Raw genomic sequence first — 25,451 nt, 5'->3', positions numbered from 1 at the left:
ACATGTAGATGTGTTAAACAACCTAAAATGCAGAATGTCTTGTATTAGGCCACAATTTTTTGGCGAGTAAAAGTATGAAAATAGTTTTATGAGAACTGTTATGAGAACAGATAAGTCTTGAAGTAAATTAAAGTAAATAACACTTAATATTTGGTTGTATATCCCTTGGTTGCAATTACTGCATCAAGCCTACGACTCACTGTCATCACCAAATTGTTGGTTTCTTCTGTTGTGATGCTTTTCCAGTTGTTGTTTGTTTTGGGGGCTTTCCTCCTTCCAGTCTCCTCTTCAAGAGGTGAAATGCTGTGCAACTGGGTTAAGGTCTGGTGATTGTATTGGCCAGTCTAAAACCTTCCACTTTTCTCCCCTGATAAAGTCCTTTTTTGAGTTGGCAGTGTGTTTCGGAACATTGTCTTACTGCATAAAGTTCCTCCCGACTAATTTGGATGCATTTCCTATTCCTATAAACTTCTGAATTCATTCTGCTGCTACCATCATGAGTAACATCATCAATAAAGATTAGTGAACCCATTCCAGAAGCAGCCATGCAAGCCCAAGCCATGACACTACCTCTACCTCTGATTTTCCGTCTTTTCTCAGCTTCAAAATGGCTTGCTTTTCTCCCACAGACAGCTCTCTGATCTTCATGTTGGCTTATCCTTTTTAACAACAAATTCAGTCTTTTACAGGTGAAACAGAAGGCTAAAAAAAAAAAAAGAATAGATGTTCAGAGCTATTTATTGTTTAAACAATCATTCTAACAGGACACACATCGGTAAGAAGAAATACCTGTCAGTCGCATGTTCCAATATTTTTGCTCGCCTAAAAATTAGGTGATCTGATACAAAATGTGCAACGTTCTATTTCATTTAACACTCTACATATACATACCAGGAAATAAAAGCTGAAATTCTAAACTCTGTTCTCATATTCATCTTTTGATCTCAAACCCAAAGGTCTTCATTCTACAATAAAAACAATTGAATTGGCCTGTATCTTTATAGTGAATACGTGTAAAACTACAATGTATATAAAGGATGCTGGGCTTCATATCTGCTTGTATCTACTTCCTGCTGTGTCGCTTTAACATCCTATGATGCTTCAAAAAATTTTGTACTTGTTAAACATTCTCATTTTGTAAAGTGGGTGAATGCACTGTAGGTTGTTGTGCATATGTTCTCAAAATTAAAATGACTTCCAATTATGGTATACTCTGTACATTTGACAATTTACACAAAACATAAATGGATATGTGGCCACCCCAACTCAAACCTCAGCTATGAGAGGTTGATTATACTTCTGCAAAACTTAACAACAACAACAAAAAAGTTGAACTTGATTCCCACCTGTCTCAAAACTTGCAAAACTTTGATTTGGATAATACCTGCATCTTAGAGTAACTGACATCCCCGAATACATCTAAAGAGTCTCATTAGCATTGTTATCATTTAAGTTTTACTGTGTTCCAACTATTGCGCTTCCATTTGAAGGAAGAGGACTACAATAGAGAAGGGACATGAGTCACGTTTACCTCCATTGTATTTAAAGGACAATTGTGTGGCATTTAGCTATAATAGACCTGTGGAAAGCCTGTGGGCTTGTTTTCTGTAGCCGAATACAGGAGGGTGAGTGGGAAAGAGGAAGACTGCAGTGCTCTGAAGCTTTTAATGTGGTCGGCTGCACAAGGCCTACAACGGTACTGAAGAAGCAACTTCAGGAAGTGGGAGTAGGCGTGCAAATATCCTGTTGTATGTGTGTGTGTGTGTGTGTGCGTTTGCCTGTCTAGGAGTCTGTGAGAATGCGTGCAGTGACACACATCATCATAACCAAGTTGAAGACTCAACGTGAAGGAGACATAACAGTACTGTGTGTACTGGATGGATGTTTTTGATTTGGATTTCTGTGACAAGAATTTAATTCAACCTTTCAATGGATCATGTATATAAATAAGAACAGGAAAGGATAATCACCTGACATTACGAGGAAAGGTTTCATGCACCGGTAGCATCATGCCAGTCACGTTCGGAGAGCTTAGCACCCTCACCACTCCACTTTCAGTGGCTCGTCTCTGCGCATTGTTCTTCAGCTGCCTCACTTTCAGCCTGGCATCCTCCATGGACTATGATTTCAAATCGCCTGAGCATACCTACCATAGCACCTTCTACAGCTTCTGCATGGTTATATGGTGCCTCTTCTTTGTCCTCACCTTCCTCATTGTCGTCATCCACTTCATCCAGTTCCACAACTTGTTACCCCTTTCCTGGAAGAACCTCACGGCCACTGTGGCGGCTCTTGGTGCACTCATGGCGTTTACTGCCTCCTTCGCCTTCACATGGACCCTAGTGGGTAATTCTGAAAACTCTGATCCCAGGACAATAGCGGCTGCCGTGGGCTCATGTCTCACCTCTCTGGCTTACTTCATAGAGCTCCAGTTGATTCGATCACAGAGCGATGGCCACCAGCGAGGCTACATGGCCACCGTACCTGGACTTCTCAAATTGCTGCAGGTCTTTGGAGGATGCATAGCGCTGGTGCTGCTCAGCATCCAATCCGAACCCAAATGGAGGACCTGCGTGTCGGCTGTAACTTACAGCATGTGCCTGCTTCCATCTGTAGTCACAGTCCTGGTGATGCTAATGGACTGTGCGGCTCGCAGCCCTGTACCATTTGACCGGCTCCTCGCCAGCTTCAGTCTGCTGGGATTGATCATGTATACCGTAGGCACAGTAGTTTGCTTCACACGAGCACTGGAGCAGCAAGGTGGAGCTCAGAAACAAGGAGCTGTTGTTATTATTATAAGTGAGACAGTGATGGCATGCATCACTTTGTTGGCATACACGGTGGACCTGGCTTTCTCGGTTAAACTGCTGTGTGACCGAAATTAAGGAGTGACACCAAAAAGTGGAGGACATGGCTTGTTAGTTAAAGCGTGGGTGATGTTATTCATAATTCAGTATTATTTAAACCACACAAGGTTGTGTGTTTTTGTTATTATGATAAATTATCATAAAAGGCGAATATTTCCGTGCTGTTTTCTGAGAAATACTATTTACACTTTAGAGTAAATATACATACATTGTACGCTGTCTGTCGAACGTTTTTAATCACTTGGACGTCCTTACCTTGAATTACAGTTCGAGTTTTAGCTCTAGTGCTGTAGATTAAAAAAGAGAAAGACTGGCAATTCATTATGAAACAATCCCAAGGACGTCATCGGAAACTTGTTTTTTTTGTTGTTGTTGTTGTTGTTTTTTCGGATTTAAAAGCACTCTAAATTACAGCTTTAGTAAATTTATTAAGTGTAAACCAGTGAAAACTGACTGTTTTAAAATGGTTTGTAAGACAAAAATACTGTATATGTGTGCTACAAGTAGCTAATTACAGTCATTCATGTCTAGGCCTGTTCCAATTAGATCTAGATTGTTTCCAATTAAAATAAAAAGTCACACGTTTTTCTCAGTGCTTGCTCATTTGAAAGTATTGTACATGAGACCGCTGCTTAATAGCACAACATGTTAATGTATAGAGAATATAAGATTGTTTAATCCCTAATTAATGTGTTGATTAGGGACGCACTGATCTGTGTATCTGATGGAGCGATTTTGCCCTGAAACAATGGATTGTTATCAGATTAGATGTGATTTGGCATATTTTTTTAACCCGATTCAATGTGCAGTGTTGTTCATTGGGGATCTTTATTTCTGAATCTCTTTACTAGCTGAAAGACAATAATGGCCATGACAGAATTGGATCATTAACTCATATACTCAGTACTGTATTGAAATGAACAATGTGGGAATGGTGCATCCAACTGACAGTTGAATGTCTAGAAAGAAAAAGAAAAACATTTATGTGTTGTTTGTTAATCTGTTTTGTACTGTGAAAACACAGAAGAAGAAAACGATAGAGAAAAAAAATATAAAATAAAGAAATGTTACCTTAAATGTTCAGCCAAATGATCTGAAGTCTAGTAAACCACTTAACTGTAGCAAAGGCCTTACTGATGCTAATCTTACACTGCTGGGGAGCTGTTATTTTATCTGGTGGGTTTTAATGATCTTCACACTTTTGCAGTGTGTGCACAGCAGATTTTAGTCCTACGTCACTGAGGAGAACGCACCATCACTGTCGCAGCTCTGTCTTTCGCTTTCTCTCTAAATCTCCAACACAAACCTCACACTGATGTTTCGATTCTTCGCACTACTTGTAACAGAGCGTTTAGCTCACACGTGTTCACTAGATGGCATGCTTTCGTTTGTGTGCTCAGTTCAGTGAGTGTGTTTCATGTTATCTCGAGGGCCAGATGTCTTTCCTTCTTTTTCTTTCTTTTTCATGAAAAAAAAAAAACCTCACTAGAAAACTGTAAAGTAAGATCAGTTATAGTAAAGAGACTATTTCTGACCATTTCTTTAGGTTCTGTCATCTTGCAGAGTTAGAATAAATAACAGATCAGTTTGTTTCAAATTCCAGCTAGTCCCAGCCAACAAACGAGACCAGACGGTATATATATATATATATATATATATATTTATATATATATATATATATATATATATATACACACACACACACACGCACGCACGCACGCACGCACGCACGCACGCACGCACGCACGCACGCACGCACGCACGCAGTATATGAAATATACAGGGTTTCCCAAAGGTCTCCATATATAGGGGAGATGAACACCTTTGTTTTTCACCAAACAGGAAACATGGACTTTAACAGGAAACATGGCGAGCACATCACACACGACCCTGTTGCCTAATTTATTAACAAATTCAAAAAGACTGGAAGTGTCGCGGATCAACGGAGAAGTGGACGTCCACGAACATCCACTGACAAAGGCATACCTGACATGGTGCTAGCCAACATAGTCCCCTATATATGGAGACTTTTGGGACACCCTGTATATTTACACACAAGCCTACAATAATTATCCTTTTTTAATTCACCTATTAAATCTATAGTGTTTTAAATGACAGCTTGAAATGTTGTCGTACACACTAGACGTGCTATATCTGTGACTGTATGGGGCAACGAGGGCTGTCCTGACTGTACTCTGAATTTCATTCCAATAACAGCATGACCTGAAGAGTTTTATTCTCCTTATACCATAGCAATTAGAAACTACTTGAAACACAAGCTGAAGCTTTTGGAATGGCCTTCAGAGTCCCCAGACTTAAACATCACTGAAAATCGGTAGGTAGATCTTAAGCATGCTATGCATGCAAGACGGCCCAGGAATATCTCAGAACTAGAAACGTTTTGCAATGAAGAGTGGGTGAAAATGTATTAAACAAGAATAGAAAGCCTCCTACCTGGCCTTTTGCCAAAGGGGATGTTAGTACTGACTTAAAATATCCAAATATTTGCACATGCCTCAATTACTATTTGAATGTTTTCCATTGTTTAAGTCCATCAAATTTACTGTGCATTAGCATTTGCAGAATTTTTTCCTTTTTAAAATAGTTTGTTACAGAGGTTGTATTTACTTTTTTCACTTCAAAAATCAACAAAATATATACTTTGGTCAGGGGTTTCCAAACTTTTGCATACACCTGTATATCATCTGTTCAACAAATGTTAATGAAAGTCCTCATTCACAACTCCATATATTTGAATTCATATTTATAATTATATTGAAATGCCTTTTTGTGTCTTTTGCTTTAAAACTTTCTATGTTTTCTGTGACCAAAGATTTAAAAAAAAAAAAAAAAAAACATTTCTATTTGACAGTTATAAGCATTCACAACTCCATATACTACTCCGCGCACTTTGCTTTTCTAGAACTCAATTGAAAAATCTTGCATTGTAGCACTACTTGTATTGTTCTCCGCTTGATATATCACCTTGCTTGTGTTTCCTCATTTGTAAGTCGCTTTGGATAAAAAAGTCTACTAAATGAATAAATGTAAATGTAAGCAGATTTGCTTGCTTTTCTAGATGTTGCACAATTGTGAGTCAGTGTGCCCAACACCCCATTTTGCTCCTTTAGCTCCATAGAGATATTATTACGCCAGTGGTCAAAACGGGAACTTCAACAAGCTCTAACACATGCACATTGGGGCAGGATTCGCATTGCCCCATGCTCAGGGAAACGTTCAACCCACATTAAAATGACCATTTTCGACCTCTGCGATATCGATATAGTAGAAAAAACATGGACGCCTCAATGTTTTCTTTTGTTAGCAACAAGCTAGCCAGCTAATTGTGATGAGTGATGCATATTTTCCATCTATACATCAAACTGTATAGTCAGTGTTTTAGATTTAACAAGCAAATATGTCTGTATGTTGATTGGTCTAAAACTAAAACTTGCATATACATTATATTGACTCTTTGTTTACATCTGACACTGTGCACAGCCATGTTGATTTGACGTCTCTGTAATCAGGGACCGTTTTGGTCACTTTGGTTGGAGGTTGGGAATTACAAATTGACAACCATGATTAAGCGCAGCATTAATGAAAGGGTTGCCAAACTGGGCTAGTTTAAAAAAACTCCTCCCAATCTTGTTTTATATTAAATAAAGGAATTAAATCTAAAGGCTACGTTCACACCTGCAGCGATTTTATCGCCACAAGTCGCCACTCGCTATACTATGACGTCGCCAGTAGACGTTCGTACTACTGATTGCCATAGTAACCTGTATCAGTCGGTGGCAGAATTAGCATTCAACTTTTGACAACAAACCAGCTTTGTTGCCATTAAATGAAACATTCTGCAGGAGGAGCATTTGTATATAAAATTCACCAGTCTACATATGCATCATATCCTACGAGATGAAGGAGAGACAGTGTGTGCTCTTTGCCATTGCGGCCATCAATCTGCGGCAAAAGCGCAAGCGCCCGACTGTCTCAGTCCACAAAACAATTTGAACTCGCCGACAGCATGGCGGATCACGGTTCACATGCGCTCGACTGTCTTCACTTGCATTGTTAGTCGCTCTACCGAGTTGGTCCAAATTTGCACAAGGTTAAACTTTTCTCAACTTTGTAGCTACACTGGACATGCCCACATCTAGTCTCTAACGGTCACTTCGCTCATGTCACTGGAAGTCGCCATCTCTCATTGAAAATGAATGGTCATTTGTCGCTTTGCCGCTGCGAGTCGCTGTATGTGTGAACGTACCTTAAAACAGTTCCACAGATAACACTTACAAGGCAAAGTGTACATGAACTGATTCTCTTGCAAGATATACTGTAAAGATTGGGAGAGTGAAAGGGGGTGTCGTGGAAATTAGACAACACTCGCAGACTCGTCCTCTGAAGGTAAAAAGGTTTATTACAGAAAGATGGTTAATACAGGATAGAATAAAGCAGGACAGAATAATGAGACCGCTCTGAAGCGCTTGTACTAAACCACTACTATATATAAGAAACGCAGAGCATGACACGCTTCTGTGTACCGATAAGAAGCCGTTTGAGGCAGTTCAAACAGGTTTTGTTTTAGGATCTTAGAAGGTGAACCTTGAACAGAAGAACATGTTTGTGTCTCTGTACTCAGATAAAGATTCTGTACTGATCTCAGTGACATGACATGGCCTTCTTAGGCGTTATCCGCAGATGAACATGAACAAGAACAAACTTATTACAAAGTGAAAATGAGTAATTTCCCTCACATTTCCCTAATTTTATCATTACAAAATATAACTAAAATTAACAGAGAAATTACAATGCTGTGAGTACATCAGAACTTCAGAATCCTTTCACGGTTCAACTGAATTCATCATAATACAGACATATTGAAGGCGCTAAGGCTGTTTTTGTGGATATAAAGTATCCTGTCGACACGCAAGCTTATTTTAGAGTGAAATGAGAATCGTCATGGTCAAATGCATATTTACAATAGACGTGAAATGGATGTCAATGGGTCGTCATTGTCAGTGTCGCTGGCAGAATCTAATTCCCAGTCAGGTTTAAGATACAGCTCGGGTTGGTCTTCGTAGGTATCGTAATCAGTCTTTGCCAACATCAGCATTTGGTCATTAGTGATTTGAACGAGTGTGAGAGACTGCTCCGAATGAGAGAAACAGTACAAGGCAAAATGAGCAAGACAAGAAGAATTCTTGCAGCTATTGGTAGACAGACGGTTAATATCCACGAGCCCCATCCCCCGAGTACTGAGTTCAGACAAACAAACCCCGTCTCACTAGTCTGCAGAGGGTTACGTATCGCAGACCGCATGCGTTCAGTGATAGAATAACCATTATGTGTCTGTGTGACGAGGGGACGTGTGAGGTTGTGCGGGTAGCACTATTGGCAATGATTCTTCTGACGAAAGGTGATACAGAACGGTTTACAGAGGCAGCCAATATCTTGGCATACGGGCTTTTAACTACTAATTGTCGTCGTCCAATCTGCAGCAATAGTTTACTAAAGAATTTCGCGGGCTTATGTGGGACCTATAGAAATCAAGTCGCCTTAGGCACTTAGTCCCGTCACCACGATCAGCTAAATACCAAATTTGGGTAAAAGTGTGTGCGTCATGCACTCTTTCTGGTGCAACGATGTGATTGGCGTGATTGATCATTAAGTCTTCCACCCAATAAACTTCAATATCGGGCTTTGGTTTATCTTTCCAGCTTAAGGGTCTACCCCCGGACCCCCAGAGTTGTCGGGAACGGTCCCAGTGATTTGTGAGTTTATTTCTATGACAGGGTTTACTAACAGATACCACCTATACCAGGAGAAGGGTGCACGATTAGGAATAGGTTTGTATGCATGAGTGGATGTGCAGGTCGACATCTAATGATTTGTGTCTAGTCTGCAACAGTAGTCTGTGGTCAGGGAGCTTTGGGGCATATATAGTACGCACTATATAGTACGCATGAATGAAGTTCAGTCCTCCTGAGAGTACAGTTTCCATGTCGTCAACATTTTCTTCAAAAACTACATGTCCGTGATTTCACTACTAGATACCACTTGGTGTCTTGTGTTGTGTAACCACAAGGAACTGGTGTGAGAATGTGTTTCAGTGCAGTGTGTCATGTGTGTGGGTGTGTATATGCAGATCATCGCTCGTGAGCGTCGGTCCTCCTAAAGGCCTCTTGATAGAGAATCACTTTCTAGTCCTCCTGCTTCTCCAGCTCAATGCTTGGCTCTGGCACCCTCCTGCAGTGGCTCGCACGCATCCATGTGACTCTCTGGTTGGCTTTCACTGCTGAATGAGTGACAAAGAGAACATGGAATGGCCCAGACCACCGTGGCTTGTTCCACCTGGTCCTGCGAAAGTCCTCGATCATGATCCACTCTTCGGGCTTCAGATCATGCAGCAGACCCGTGGCTGGAGCTGGAAGCGTTGCCTTTACCTGCTTGTCGATAGAATGCAGAGCAGAGGACAGAATTGCATAGTAATTTAACATTGCATCATCAAATGGTGCAGCGTCAGGAAGAGGAGCTGTCACAGGTCCAATTCCTGCGTGTGGAGGTCTCCCAAACAGCATCCCAAATGGGCTTAGCCAATCCTAAGCCTGCTTCAGAACAGCATTTGCTCAATCTGTTTTTTAGTGTCCCATTTTCTCTCTCTACCACCCCACCACTAGCTGGATGATATGCACAGTGCTGCTTTAAGTCAATACCCAAATATTCACCCACCTACTTAAGGGCATGGCTCACAAAAGGTGTGCCATTATCACTGGAGATTTTTTGTGGGAATTCCCCATCTAGGAATTATTTCTCTAAGCAACACCTTTGCTACAGCGTCTGAGTCCTGTTTGGACATAGGGACATGGCCTTCTCTACCTTCAAACCTCAACCCACGTTATGAGTTGCGCAAACAGAGAAACCAATGCTTTAACGCAGCTATCATTCCCCCTTTTGACGCATGGTTCCTGCCATGCATCAATTTTGAAGACAAGGACAACCCTGGGGAACCGCCAAACTCCGTTAACAACCGTGCAGCCTGCTTTGCGCCACACTGCCTTTTCCTCGTCCGTAGCTTGTGTGTTCCTGAACTCATCAGGAAGTTCCTGTGTTTCCAAATTGTTTAAAAATCATGTACTACCTCAAAGGCATATCTATTGTCTGAGTAGATATTTACAGACTGTCCCTCAGCATGTCTTCATGCCTCTATGAGGGCATACAGTTCAGCTGCTTGTGCTGAAAGGTTTGAAGGGAGACTTCCTGACAGACCGTTTCGTGTGCAGTTACTACTGCATAGCCCACTCGATTTTTACCCCTCTCTGTTGACGTGACGCTGACCCGTGCCCAAAAAGGATCAGATCTGGGTTTTCCAATGGAACATTCTTCAGGTCGACTCTAGGGGAGCAGAGTTCGTTAGTCAGTACGACACAGTCATGTGGTTCTCCGTCTCCCTCTGTTGGAAGAAGAATAGCAGGGTTAAGGACAATACATTGTTTTATAGTGACATTTGGCATATCTAGTAGTATAGTGTTATAGCACAGCCACCGTTGGGTGGACAGGTGAGAGGTCTTTTGTTCAAGCATGAGTAATGACACTTCATGTGGTACCAGAAGGGTCAATTCCGAGTAACCTACCAGGTCTCTGGATGCCACCACAGCTTTCTCAGCTGCTGCAACTGCTCTCGTACACGGAGGAAAATCTGCTGCTACAGGGTCTAACATACCAGAGAAATATGCCACAGGTCTCAACTTGTCTCCATGTTTTTGTAACAAGACAGAGGTCATGCAGCCTGATTTTTCATGGGGTCCGGTAGCCCTAAGGTTGGAGTTATCTGTAGAGCCTGTTTTAATTATACAAAGGCTCTCTCTGCTTCCGGCGTCCAACTTACCTGTGAGTGAGCCATCAACCCCGATGCGTGTGCAATATATCTAATAGGTGCCTCAAGAATGGAATAATTTGGAATGAAAGTCCTACAGTAGGAGCACATCCCTAGGAAAGATAGGAAATTAACTGAGCGGCTGTGGTTCAGGTGGTACCACATGACTCCACATGCCAAAGTGTCCTTGGGCAAGACACTGAACCCCAAGTTGCTCCTGATGGCAAGTTAGCGCCTTGCATGGCAGCTCTGCTACACTTGGTGTGTGAGTACGTGTGTGAATGGGTGAATGAGACACAGTGTAAAGCACTTTAGATGAAAGCGCTATATAAGTGCGCCATTTACCTGTTTCTTCGCCAGGGAATCTTCTGGATTGCAGATAATCTGTCAGCTGAGAGTTTCTTTCCATTTGCAGAAATGTCATGACCCAAGAACCTCACTTCTTGCTTCACAAACTGTAGTTTTGAGAGACTGGCTTTGTGTCCGTCCTTAGCGAGATGCTGCAACAATTTAGTGGTGTCAGTTTCACACTGTGCCCTGGAGGGGGCGCAAATCATTAGATCGTCAACGTATTGAAGCAACCCGGAAACTGGGGATACCACTAAGGACGCCAAGCTATCCTTCAGCACCTGGTTATAAATTGTTGGTGATTCAAAAGATCCCTGACATAGACGAGTGAATGTGTAAGGACGACCGTCAAACATGAACTGGCCATTTTTCTCCAGGGGAATACTGAAAAATGCATTAGCTGAATCTACGACTGAAAACCATTTGCTATTTGCCGGAAACTGGCTTAATATAGTGTAAGGATTTGGCAAGTCTGGAGCTCTTTGTTTTACTGCTGCATTAACCACTTGCAAATCTTGTACAAATCTCCTTTCATCAGGTTGTGGGAGTTTTCTTGCTTTCTTTACCGGAAATATTGGAGTGCGCACTGGCGAATCTGGACAGAGGACAATGACCCCGGCCTCCAACAATGAATTGAAAACTGGTCTAACTCCCTCAGTGGCTTCAGGTTTAAGAGGGTATTGAGATTGTCCAGGCCTAAAGTCAGATTTTGGCGTGATCACGACTGGTGGTGCACCTTTAATCAGGCCTACGTCATGTTTCCATTGGGCCCACAGCCTGAGTGTAGGGTGTAGGGCTTGTCCCAAGGTTCAGAAACATTCCCTTGTCATGACAAATGACATCCCTGTTAACCTTGCACATTTCCTGAAAATTTTTTTTATAAACTCCCAGCGTCAGGCTGTACCATATATTGGAGCTAGGTTCATGTTCCAAATCTGTAATTCTTTCACTCTCACATAATTTGACCCATGGTCCAATGTCTTTCCACCGTTTGCTCTATATTTTGGCTAATGAGACATGCGCTGATTCAGCAATACACAATGACTTCATAAAATTCTAATTCTAAATTCTTGATGATTCCTACCAGTCAGTGCTAAGGCTGCATTGGTCTTTCACGCTGCACAATAAAGGCCAAACCGCCTGCGTGTGAACACGGCCCTCAGGGTGAAACTTTTCCACGGGCGTCCTCCGGTTTGCTTGTTGTCCAGAAAAACTGAAAGACTCGCGCAGCCCAGCCAGGAGACGTCAAATTGTCGTGGAAATTAGACAACACTCGCAAACTACTCCTCTGAAGGTAAAAAGGTAAATTACCGAAAGATGGTTAATACAGGATAGAATAAAGCAGGATAGAATAATGAGTACGCTCTGAATCGCTTGTGCTGAACCACTACTATATATATGAAATGCAGAGAATGACACACTTCTGTGTACCGATAAGAAGCAGTTTGAGGCAGTTCAAATAGGCTTTGTTTTAGGGTCTTGGAAGATGTGCAGACGAACCTTGAACAGAAGAGCATGTTTGTGTCTCTGTAAGCAGATAAACATTCTGTACTGATCTCAGTGACATGACATGGCCTTCTTAGGTGTTATAATCAGATGAACATGAACAAGAACAAACTTATTACAAAGTGAAAACGAGTACTTTTTCCCTCACAGGGGATTATGGAGTGGATAGTGTCTATACCTGAGAAATGCATGTGCACTACAGTGATCGTTTCTTATGCGAAGAAGAAAAAATCAAGCCCAATATTTGCACTAGTTTTTGGTCTTTTGTGTGTGTGTTTAGCTGGACTGGACATTTTGCTGAAACCTGGCAACCATGGTTAATGACATTAGTTTTTCTGCGTGAAACTCACCAGCTGTATCGAACAAAGGTTCTTTAAAACCATTAAAAATGAGCTGCTAGGATGAACTGTTCTCTTCACAAGCTACGTTTATGAAATATTCAGGAAAAGCACCTTATGATGTAGGAACATTTTCAAAGTGTCTGTAATGGCATGAGGAACCAGGGTTGTTTTTTTTTTTTTGGGGGGGGGGTAAGAATATGTGAATGTAAATAAAACAATTTTTTATTAAACTTCATTGGATTTAAAATGTAATTACACTTAATACACCTGAACTGAACTGCTACTTCCAATTGTTTCTGGCAAAAACCTGGTCGCACGTAATTTCATTTACACCCCAAAAACTCAATCAATTATCGAAAAGTTCTCTAAAACTTCTTTCGATTCGCTTTGTCTGAAAAGGAGTCAATCTGTGTTGTTCCCTTTCAACAGAAACTCTCGTCAGTTATAGTCCAATAAATAAATAAATAAATAAATAATCCCGCCTCCTTGGTTACAATTGGCTAGACGTACTGAGCTCTAGCACTCGATTGGATAAATATGACGTTCGTACGATCAATTTGCTGATTGGACAAATTCGACGTCGTTCACGTTCTTGCAGCAACCAAAGAGCCGGACAGAACGGCGAGTTCGATATCTCAGCCAATCGCAGTTCAGGAGGCGGGGCTTTATTGAATATGGGTGGGAAGAAAACAAATAAACGCCTCTTGTGAGCAGGCTAAGACAGAACGACGAGAAAAAAACGAAGCTTGAGAACGGCGTTTGAAGGATAATACACACTTAGGAGTTATTGTTTGTGTTGTTAAGCGTATAAACACGACTTTTTCAGCATAATAGTGCTTATCTGGGGCGTTGTAAAAGGATAATGAAGACGGTAAGATTATTAATTAGTTCTTTTTGTGTGTGTTTTTTAATTTAAAAACCAAGCCTGGTTTAGGGGTTAGTTTGAAGCACAGTCATGCTGACTCCTAAGCTGGAGGTGTATTTACTCAGTGAAGCAATACAAATATGACTTTCCTGGAGTCTGCTTATTATTATTATAATGTTTTTGGAACCGTTTGTAATGCTTAGTTACACATAAACATTCCAGGAATTTGACTATAAGTCAGTATTACAGCTGTCATTATCAGTTATTTGTCTCTTTTTCAACCTGCCATTAAAACGCCACAATAAGAAAGTGGTCACGTGATGACATCAAATTTTAAATAAGAAGAAGAAAGATTTTTTTTTTTTTTAAACCTATAGAAGGCACAATGCATTTTACTGGCACAATCATGCTAGCTTGCTTATTATAAATCTAAATATAAAATGTCTTGCACCTCTTTATAGTGATGTGTCATGTGTGTAAGGGTTAATCAGTGACTTGGCATTTCACTGATCATTATTCATAGTGTGTGTGTGTGTGTGTGTGTTTGTGTGTGTGTGTGTGTGTGCCTGCAAGGACTACCAGAGTTACTATACTCCTATTATTTTATGGTCTCTGTCGGTTTTCAGGGCGTACCTGATATCACCTGTTGCCGGATGGCCGCTGGAGAAGGACAGGAGTAAATGGCGCTGAGCTCCAGGTAAGATTTCTAAAGATCTCCGTGTTTCTAGTTTACCAAATGGAAGCTCCTGCCAGGTTTGTGAGACACGGGCATTTTTACAAAAATGAGGGACATTTAAGACTAAAGCTGCTAAGACTTTACATCTGCTTCTCTCTACGCTGTAACACATTTAATATCTTTTTTCTTTTTCATATTCCATGAATACAGTGGAATGACCTCTAACAACATCAGGATCTTTCTTCTTTTGTACATAGAAGCAGTCTGGACAAATTGATTTAATCAATCTGGTTGGTGATGTGGGGAAAACCCTTTTAAGTGTTGAAAATTTGGCCTCTCCCACTGTGTATATATACACATTACAGACTTTCCTGAACTGGAATAGATTTCTGTCCTGCATGCGTCTCAGTCAGAAGCAAAAAGTAGAAAAGTTAGCATTTAAAGACTCCGTTCTGAATGCGGACGTTTTGACGGCCCGTATGTGATCATAGAGTGAAATCATTAGGCGTATGTCGGTTTTGCTACATCATGTAGCTCTTCAAGAACTTGATCAAAGCCTGACGTTGACCGTATGAGGAACTGGCATTGGGCTAGAAAGGTTTTGGACATTTTTAAGGAGACTGACCAGCGAATTTGTTTGACTACTTTTTACCCGGTATGATCTTCAAAACATTTCTATATCATTTTGGTGAAATATATTCATCAGTCTCTTCAGGGTCTCGAAAGCCTGCAATCGCAGAAATGAACGCAAAATCAAGCAAATTCCGCGATATTCGGAGGAGTTTGCAATTTTTCTAAATTACAGCAGGTTTTCAGGTTTCGCCAATTCAAGTTTTCTGCAAAAAAAAAAAAAAAACAACTCTTCAAATTGCATAACAATTTTTTTTTTAAATGCCACAGCAAAATCAAGCATTTTTGGCCACAACGACAACAAAAAAATTGGCGAACTTGTTTATGGCTTCCAAAAAACTCAGATTTTTGTTTTCCGTAATTCAGCCACAGTTGCAGCCCATGGGTTTTCCAGTCCATACAGATTTTCGTAGAGAATTTTTGTGATTGTTGATGTTGGCTTTCAGTAGACTGAAGTGTGGCTTCTGCTTGGTTGGAATGAAAACCTGCACCCACACCGGCCCTTTCCCGATAAGATCGAACACCCCTGGGGTAGATGATTTAATTACAGCTCCATTGCTAACATTCAGTGTTTTAAAGCGCACCTATTATGGTTTTGAAACGTGCTTAGTTTCAGAGGTCTCCTACAAAAGATTTACATGCATCCAAGGTCAAAAACCGCTTTAATGTGCTCATAATTTAAACTGCACCATTACCTTTTTTCCCGCAGTGTCACAAACGACTCGTTAAATGATCCGTTCTAAAGGATTCATTATAAACTCCTTTCAGAGAGCATACTCTGCTCTGATTGGTCAGATGTCCAAGTCTGTTGTGATTAGTCTACCGCTGTCAGCGGGCAGCCGATGAAGACCAGAGGCGGGGCTTTTTGTTACAGACTTACGTAGGTTTGTACAGGAAGTAAGTCTGGAATTAATAACGACTCGTTTCAGCTGTTCAGAATCAGTTCCTTTTTTTGGGAGTCAATAACTCTGTCACGTGCTTTGTTTTTTTTTTTTTTGAAACGTTGCAGACTTTTTACATTCACAAACAGCTCTTTAACACACTACAGACAGTCAGAGCAAGTCTTTTCTCAGGAAATTGTGATCGATTAAGCACTATTGGGGTTTTATGGTGGTGGGTTCATATATATATTAACGTACTGTATATCATAAAAGGTTTGATGAATATATGATTAGTATCGCACATCTAATCAGCACCCCGGTGTGACTGTACAAGTTTGCAGGTGAATATGTCCACACTAGAGTTAGCTACAGGTTATTTACAATTCAAAACAGCTTGGTCAGGCCTTCTAAGAAAACCGTTACATGAGAAGTGCCAGGGTGGCTGCCATCGCCGCCTTTTCTAGAGGAAATGTCACAGTGCAGTTGATGTTTGCGTAAGCCACAGATAATTTATGGGAATTGGACATGGTACAGATGAATCATTCGGTTATTCTTTGGCCACCTGTTCACTGAACTGTGAGCTCACCGATACTGACCAGGATATGCAATCTTCAGCCTTACACCTACCCACAACTATTGACAGAAGATTTTTAAAAAAATAATAATTTTACTCTTAAGAAAATGTGTGTGGATTGTTATGGCATATTTTATGAGCAAAAAATAAGTTCCACCAATCAGTAGGACCGCCTTGTCGTACAGTGTCAGTAGATAGCATAATTATTACCGAAATATCGTTGCGGTTATAGTCTACTCTGAATCAGTCATGTCAGTAATTCTTTACAGACTGCATCGCATCTGGAAATATTAAGCATAGTTTTACAGTCATAATAAACCCAGGTAAAATATATGCCATCTGAAATGACTCTACAGTTGCAATCAAAATTATTCAACCCCCATTACAAATCAATTTCAATCACGTTTGTTTGATTTGTTCATTGCAACCAGCTGAAAGTCTGTAAATTTTGACAATAAACCTGATTTGCAATGGGGGGTTGAATCATTTTTTATTGCAACTGTATGGCCAAAAGTTTGTGGACACCTGCACATTACGCCCATGTGTGGGCCCAACTGTTACCACAAAGTTAAAAGCACACCGTTGTTTGGGATATCTTTGTATGGCATAGCAGTACAATTTCCACTGAAACTGAGAGGACCGAATTTCCAGCATGACTGTGTCCCTGTGCACAAAGCGAGCGCCATGAAGGCATGGTTTGACAGGGTTGGAGTGGAAGAACTCGAGTCTCCTGAACAGAGCCCTTGACCTCAACCCCACTGAACACCTTCGGGATGAATTGTAACGCAGACTGCACCCAAGTCCTCCTTGCCCGATATCGGTACTCGAGCTCACTCATGCTCTTATGGCTGAATGGGCAGAAATTCCCACATCCATGCCACAAAATCTAGCGAAAACCTTCCCAGAAGAGTGGAGGCTGGGGTAGCAGCAAAGGGGGAGGACCAACGTTGGAATATGATGTTCATAAAGCACTTATGGGTGTGATGGGTGGGTGTCCACATACTTTTGGCCATATGCTGTGCATGTCAGTTAAACATCGTGTAGAGATTTTTTGCACTTTTTCTTCGGTATGAAGACAATCCATGAATCAAACCAAACTATGTTTAAAAGGACCTGTTGGCAGTTTAATTGAGTTTCTTGTACAGTGTTGTATAGCCTATATACGTGTCATGTATGTCTGGAAATCCTGTCTCATCTGAGTAGTACCATCATGGCAAAAGGATGTTGGCATATGTGGTATGGGAAAAAGGTACTGTTAAATAAATTTGCTGGTGTTTGGCAACAGATGGTTCAACAGGTGTATAAACAGTGGGATTATTTGGAACAGTAGATGAAACACTGAAGTATTCACCATTGCGCACCCAGACAATCATTCATTTGGCTAAAATGTCAAAGTACTGTTGGAATCCTCAGGGGATTTGCGTTCTTATTAACAGAGCATTTGCGTAACCAGGTTTTAAGGAGTAAATTACACTGAAGGACACATAATGATGCTATTGTTTTTGTTCACACAGCTTAAAAGCATCAGCCATTGTGGTACTGTAGGTGTATAAATGGTTGATTGGGTTAGGGTGGTTCAGTGAGTAGCATTTCTGCCTCACTGCTCCATGGTCACCGTGTTCGAGCCTGAGCTCAGGTTACTGCCAGGTTACTTGCCAGATTGGCTATGCTAGATTGGTGCCCTTCAAAGGACTGACATCTGACCTAGGGTGTATTCCCGATTCTCACCCAGGGTTCTTGGGATAGATTCATGATCTACTGTGAACCCGGCCAGGATAAAGCGGTTACTAGAATATCAATGGTTTCTGTGGGATTAGATTTAGTTTTCTAATCGATGAAACTGCTCAGTGTTTTAGAACTCCTTATACTTATGATCAGCATCTTGTGTAATTTATCGTGACAAAGCTTCAGTGCATTGTAAGATCGCCCACAGATGAGAAGTGGTTTTTGGGATGATTCTGGATGCTGAACATTTCTGCTGTACACTAATGATGTATTGTGCGTTGCCAGTTTTTGTCTGCATTAATTATTTTTATTTTTCCAGATTCAAACTCTCTCTGCTCGGCCAACCTTTGGCGCATGTCCGTGTTCTGTGACCAGGGAAATTTGTAACGCTTTTATCCAGAGACATCAGGTGCTTCCGGGTGCCGTGATGCGTAGAATCGGCTTACGCGCCTCACGGATAAGCAGAGTGGTGCTTCCAAAGTGGACCCTTGTATCGCTACTCCCACTCGTTTCTAGTCTGTCTCAAAGAATTGAGGCATAGCTCAATGCTAAATGCAGTAAGGACTTTCATCCCGCCTCTGGGAAGACCGGAGTGTTGGGGCTGATGCACTGTTGTAGAGATAGTGGTTAGCTTTTTGACTTCTTGAGTTTAAATAACATGACTGTCAGAGAAGCAGGCCTTTAACTTTCAGTTGATTAGAATGCTTTCTGGCCGGAAAAGTTTTATGTGTGTGTTGCTGCTGTGTCTGCATGTTAAGCCCAGTCCTAATCCGTGGACCCTGATCTGTTAGCCTGACTATTTGTGCTGTTTCAGTGAGAACTCTCATCGCTTAGTTACAGCTTTCTATTTTAGTCCTGCAGCAAACTTGCACATTTTCTACCAATTAATCAGTGTAAGAAATTTATCTATTTATTTATTTATTTATTTATTTTAAACGTCAACCAGTTTGAATCTGTAGTGGCTGGCTCTCCTCACTGATTCTCTCTTTTTCTACTTGGTTCTACCTCCTTTCACCAATGTTTTACCCCTCAATTAAATTTTTAGGGATTTTTTTAGTGTCGTGACTCGAGTATAAGATTGGGTCTGCATCTCCATTTTTATCAGTGCTTTCCAGATGTCTGCGTCGGCTTTCTGCGTGGGGGGGGGTGAGTGGAAGTAGATAGGTGTTTGTTCAGTGTTGTTTGTCCCACATGTACCTGAACAATGTTTCCCGGTATATGTTGTATATTCTGGCTATTAGATTTTTATTCGTAGTAGTTCGAGTGACAAGTAGGTTTAATGTAACGTACTGCTGCACTACTGCACGTCAGCCAAGTCACAATCTGGTGACTTGACAAAGCTGTAATAAATCATGGAACTGCGTTTTTACAGAAAGGTTTGTTAGATCTAAATCATAATCAGTTTAGTGCTCGACGTGTGTGATGTAAACAGTTGTATCGGTTTTCTCGCGATACTTCTGGACTACACGATTTTGTAATTGCAGAAATGAACACGATATCAAGCAAACCGGGCAATTTTTGGTGGAGCTTGCAATTGTTCAAAATTACCGCAGATTTTCTGTAGATTTGGGCCAAGACGCGTCATGTGATGTCATCACAACACGCATTCAGCCAAAGCCCTCTTCTATTCATGTGCATCGAACATGAGTACAGCTGAAAGGTCTCATTTACCAACGAGCATCACTGCGAAAGACCGTACAGGACAATTTAGTGCAGTTGCAATTTCGCCAATTTAAGTAGTTTTCTTGCAAAATAGCACAAAAATCTCCGCAAATGACTTCGCAGTCAAGTTTTTTTTTGTCCGCAACAATCACGAAAAAACTCGGGCGAAATCCTGTACGGCCTGACTAGAGAGTTAGGTGTTATTAGTTCACTCGTTTTTGTTAAAAAATATATTATTTATTTTTATTTATTTATTTATTTATTTATTTATTTATTTATTTATTTATTTTACTGTTCGACACTAACCGGACTTGGAATAATTTTTTACAAGCGACCCAAAGACGGTACGCTACATCTCTTAGCCAAAACATTGACCAGCCATTTTCTGACTTTTTATTTGATTTTATTGGGGACACAAGCATACTATCTACATGAAAACCTTTCGTTAAAGGAAGATAATGATCACGTAATTTCCCTTCGACACTCTTAATGCACTGAACAACCGTTCTTTATTACATGATGTTAGCTATTTTTATTTATTTATTTTTTTTAAGTCTACCCCGTTAAACAAATCATAGGATTGGGCAGCAGCGTTGGAGCTTTTATTTACCCAGTGCGCTAGCTAATGTATTTTTGATCTGTAGATCCTGGCTTATGTATATTTGCAATTTTAAAATGAGGTAGGTTTCTATTTCTTAATCGTTTTATTCAATTGGGTCTTTGCGCAAGCGGGTATTGGACCATAACCTTGTTCATATATTTTTGTGGGAGCAGCTTCCTCAACACCCGCTGTGACATCAGGCACTGCATCATGGTCTAATCAGTATTTATATTGTCACAATCTGGAATGGAAGAAAGCCTTAATGATACGTTGTGTATGATAAGGTCAGCTGTCTGTACTTCTGCTCCGGTATTTGTAAATCAGGTGTGACTGGCGTGCTTTGTTCCTTATTGACTGGCATGCATTTCCTGCTAAACTGCTCCAGCTGAATTTAAAAAAGACCCGATAAGTAGGTGAAGCGTGTACAGGGAAAACGTTTTGTGTCGGCCAGCCGTGCCTTCATCTTGTGTTATTTTGCCATTGCTGTAAATCCATGCTCTGTTTGTTTCTCCTGTCATCATCAGCTTTATCGAGCAACTTGAGGAAAGTATGAGGAGACGCACCTGTATTGAGAGGCTTGTGCAATGTTGCGGTTGGCCTCCTGCCAGGAGCTGTGTCTCAAATTACTATGACTTGGTACTTAAATGCATTTACTGTGTAGGATTTGGACATGGAATATAGATTCTACGAGATTTTCCAATGGCCCAGAAGGTGGCTTAGCCAAACTTTTACAACCAAAAATATCTGTTTTATAAATGAATTTATGCTACACTGCCATTCCTTACTGTATTATTTAACACTGACGAGTTATGAACTACCACAGCATACACTGATAAGGTAAACTAATACCCCATAAGGTAGGCAGAATACAGCTCATTTCCACCGACTCGGTACAGGTCCTGGCGCACTTATGTAATCGGGCATCAACATTACATTCTTCAGCACCTACACAATGCATAGCATCGCCACGAGCAACAGCTGTGCACAAGAACACAGATGTGCATTTTTATTGCTTCCGGGTCCGCTCATAATTTGTTAGCATTAGAATTAACAGTGTAGCTTCCATTTAGTAAGAGTGTTGTGTCTTCCTGAGCTCACTCAATACTTCTACTAATGCACTAGTTATTTTAGTGGCGGTCATACAGAGACATGGTTGTTGCCATGGTGACCAAAATTAATTCACGTTTCAGTTCCACACCACGGAGAGGCATTTTCTTCGGTCCACTGAAAATTCGGTAGGGTTCACTTACTGGTACGTCACCCATGATGAAGAAAGGGTTCTTGGTTAGATTTTGTTCATGGGGGTTTGTCCTTTGCATCTTATGTAAGCCAGTAACAATGTGGCGCAGATGACGTGTGACTCAACATGCTGCAGAACCTGGAATGCAGTGTACTAACAACTCTGATTGGCGGATCACACCAGAGTTGCTGGGAAAAAGGTTTACTTCAACACTAGGGATGTACAAGCACGTGCGTTTCGGTATGAAAACGGGAAACATCATGGTACTTGACGGTACATAATTTTTGTTTAGCTCCGTTTGTTTCTCCGGGTTTAAATTGTGGCCATGAAATATATGCATGTTCATGCACTTAAGCTACTAAGCTTGTTCTATATAGCATTAATTATTAAGGAGTGCTACAGTGTATGGCCAAAGGTTTGTGGACACCTGACCATCACACCCATATGTGCTTGCTGAACATTCCATTTGAGATTTAGTCCTTTCTCTCTTTGTCCACTCTCCTGGGGCAGCTTTCCACTGGATTTTGGTTGCGGGGATTTCTGCCCATTCAGCCACAAGAGCATTAGTGAGGTCAGGCATTGATGGGTGAGGAGGCCTGGCCTGGGGTGCAGTCGACATTCCTTTTCATCCCAAATATGTTCAGTGGGCTTGAGGTCAGGTCTCTGTGCAGGACACTCAAGTTTTTGCCAACCCCTGCAAACCAGATCTTCATGGACCTTGCTTTGTGCACAGGGACATTGTCATGCCGGAACCTGTTTGGGCTCCTTAGTTCCAGTGAAGGGAAATTGCAGCCTACATGTTACTGCTACAGCATTCAAAGACGTTCTAAACAATTGTGCGCTTCCCAAAAGCCTACATATGTGTGTGATGGTCAGGTGTCCACAAGCTTTTGATCATATAGTGTACATTAGTTAGCTTGGATTGAGTAGGGTTGCAGTGTGAAGGCAAGGCACGTTTCGTTTCATGTCTGCGCGGCAAGTGATACTGCTGATCATCTGGAACATCGGTCTGGATGACTTTGTTTTGAGTTTTATGCTGAAGATGTTTTTTTTTTTTTTTTTTTTTTTTTTTTTTTTTTTTTTTTTTTTTTTTTTTTTGGGGGGGGGGGGGGGGGGGGGATTACTTGTATAGTAGGACGCTGCTGTAGTTCCTCCTCTTGATATTTCACCCAGTTTGCAGTCTGCTTTCCTTTGGCTGCCATCATGACTTGTGAAATTTCATCCGTTTAATAGCAAGACCGCATAAACTACTTGTATCACATAGTATCCCACGTGGTATCGGATGTTGGTGTCAGGATCGGTATCTGTGCATTCCTATTTAAAACACTTGAAGGACGAAATGTTGCTTGAGTGGAAAATAGCAAGAATAATTCTGTGCCTATGAGGAAACCTGTTTTTTTTTTTTTTTTTTTTTTTTTTTTTTTTTTTTTTTTTTTTTGGCAGTGGGTTTGTATATTATTTCAACACTAGGGTTATCTGTACACCCAGCCAGTCAAACTCTGCCTTGGTGTTCCAGACCAACAGCATTTTTGTGTTGGAATGAATCCATCCTCCAGCTCTTTTGCACTGGAATAACAAACTGTTAAAGGTTACTTCTCATTACCTTGGCGGTGGAAAAAAGCTAGAGGTTTCCACAAAACCGGCGAAAACAAGTGCAAGATAGTTGTAGGAAGAACGGAGAGAGACACAACGAGATGAGCGAGTCGGTGTTGAAACTACAGACATTGTACCTGTGGCATAAGTAAGCGGAGTGTCTTGTTACTGCAGGTGCCAGTCTAACCAGCGACCGGCTATAAATATGAGGCGCGAGGTGTGATGGTCTAAGCTGTACGGACTAACCTGTGTAACCTGTAAGTGAGAAAGCGTTTCTTTTGTCTTTCTCTCATCATTAGGTTGTTCTGTCAAGTGTCCGTTAAGTGTTAGAATGGCTAAACAGGACTCGATAGATACTCAGGGTGTGTAAGTGATGTAGTTTTGGATGTAATGATACCTTTCCTTTTGTGTTTCTGTTCCTAACTGCACCCAGGGATCAATTGGCTTCTAGGAAACTAGCCAAAAAAAAAAAAATGGACCAAACCCAAAATGGGAAAATATTAAGATTTTAATGGTTTTAACAACAAATCTTTGGTCAGGAAATTAGCAAGAAATAAACAGATGGATATAGTATGGGATAAACTTTCCCTTTGATTTCTTTAAATGTTTATGCCTTATGAGTAAATTATTATTTATTGTTTTATTTATTTTAATTTTGTGCACCCAGACATGTTAGTTTGAATTTTACGTCAAACATTTTAATCATTCACTTGATTTTACCTTTGCGTACAGGAAGACTATATAAGTGAAATATCCCTGTTTCTAGCCCCCCCCCCCCCCCCCCCCAAACAGAAAAAGAAAACGAGCAAATGGTGGCCTCAGGAGTGCATTTCTTTAATTCTTGCTAATGTTCTGTCCAATGATTTTGTTGTTAAGATCATTAAAAGCCCAGTTCTTTTCCCAGGAGCGTATACGCCCATACAGAATTTTTTTACACGGCTGTTATGGAGATTACAACATCACAATATAATCTTAACTTTCATAGATGAACTTTTTTAAACCCTATGGTGGATCCAGATTTATATTCCTCACTCGTAATTACTTGTTTTCCTATTAGTACTGAAAAAAATCATAGAGGTTACTTAGTAGTATGATTTTTTTTTTTTTTAGAATGAATGAATCATTTAAATAAAAAGCCAGTAGTTTAAGAGCTTTATAAGCAATGTACAGATTTACCGCAATCCTGTATTTGTCCGTACTTTGGAGTTGTCGTCGGTCCAAGACGATATCATAAGCTCGGATCTGCTTAGATGTAGTCTTATTCATTGTAAATCAGATCATTTAAGATATTTTATTTAACTTGTATGTTTTATTAAATATTTGCGTGGTTACTAACTCGAGGTTGTGTAATGCCTGGGTGACTCGAGGTTGTGTAATGCCTGGGTGACTCGAGGTTGTGTAATGCCTGGGTGACTCGAGGTTGTGTAATGTGTAATGCCTGTGTGACTTGTTGAAATGTATTTTTAGAATGTTTCGGTTTACTTTAATTAAAGGTTTCTGTTTTTCAGTGTGAGAGTAGGTTAAATGACCCCAGCCTTTTTTTTTTTTTTTTTTTTTTTTTTTTTTTTTTTTTTTTTTTAACTCCTCTTTGCCAATTGTGCTAAGAATTCTGGGGCCGGCTGTCTGTTGGATTTAAAGTAACGTATTAGGTCATGCCTAGAATAACGAACAAAAAAAATCCGATACGAATATCGACATGCATGTTGAAAATCACCGAATACGCCTGGTAGGAGCGATTTATTTATTTATTTATTTTATTTATTTTCAGCACATCCCTAGTGATGAGTAAGTGAAAGTAAAGGAATGCTCTTTACTCTGCTTAGATGGAAACCTTGTTGACATTGCCGACATTGTTTGCAGCCTTAAAGACTCTTGTGAATTCCTGTTTCTGAACTTTAAGGAGGAATTTGCTGTCTCCAAGTCAGTTGCTGTGTCTGAAACAAAGAAAAAATGTCACAGACAAGCAGGCTTTTTATTCCCCCCCCCCCCCCCCCCCCCCCCAATCATTAACAATATTTACGCTCGCGCTCTGTTGGTGCCTCGTTCATATAAAAGCTCTCGGCTGA

General features: G+C 40.7%; 2 protein-coding genes across 4 annotated transcripts in view; both read left to right on the top strand.

The window, feature by feature from the left end:
- Positions 1–1,735: 1,735 nt before the first annotated feature.
- On the top strand, positions 1,736–4,489 carry LOC108272443 (myeloid-associated differentiation marker homolog). The gene has a single exon (XM_053684152.1). The coding sequence runs from the start codon at positions 2,010–2,012 to the stop codon at positions 2,883–2,885; it is 876 nt and encodes a 291-aa protein (XP_053540127.1). The 5' UTR covers positions 1,736–2,009; the 3' UTR covers positions 2,886–4,489.
- Positions 4,490–12,262: 7,773 nt separating this feature from the next.
- Positions 12,263–25,451, top strand: part of LOC108273123 (testis-expressed protein 2) — a 51,074-nt gene continuing 37,885 nt past the window's right edge. The window contains exons 1-3 of one of the 3 annotated variants that reach the window (XM_017482153.3): positions 13,639–13,809; positions 14,430–14,500; positions 23,560–23,642. The gene's annotated coding sequence lies outside the window, so the exon portion shown is untranslated. Of the gene's footprint in view, positions 12,394–13,638; positions 13,810–14,429; positions 14,501–23,559; positions 23,643–25,451 lie in introns of those variants that run through there. The other 2 variants (XM_053684151.1, XM_017482152.3) reach the window with 2 other exon arrangements.

Source organism: Ictalurus punctatus, chromosome 12, assembly GCF_001660625.3.
Source record: "Ictalurus punctatus breed USDA103 chromosome 12, Coco_2.0, whole genome shotgun sequence".
NCBI classification, from domain to species: domain Eukaryota; kingdom Metazoa; phylum Chordata; class Actinopteri; order Siluriformes; family Ictaluridae; genus Ictalurus; species Ictalurus punctatus.
This window is presented reverse-complemented; position numbering and strand designations above follow the sequence as displayed.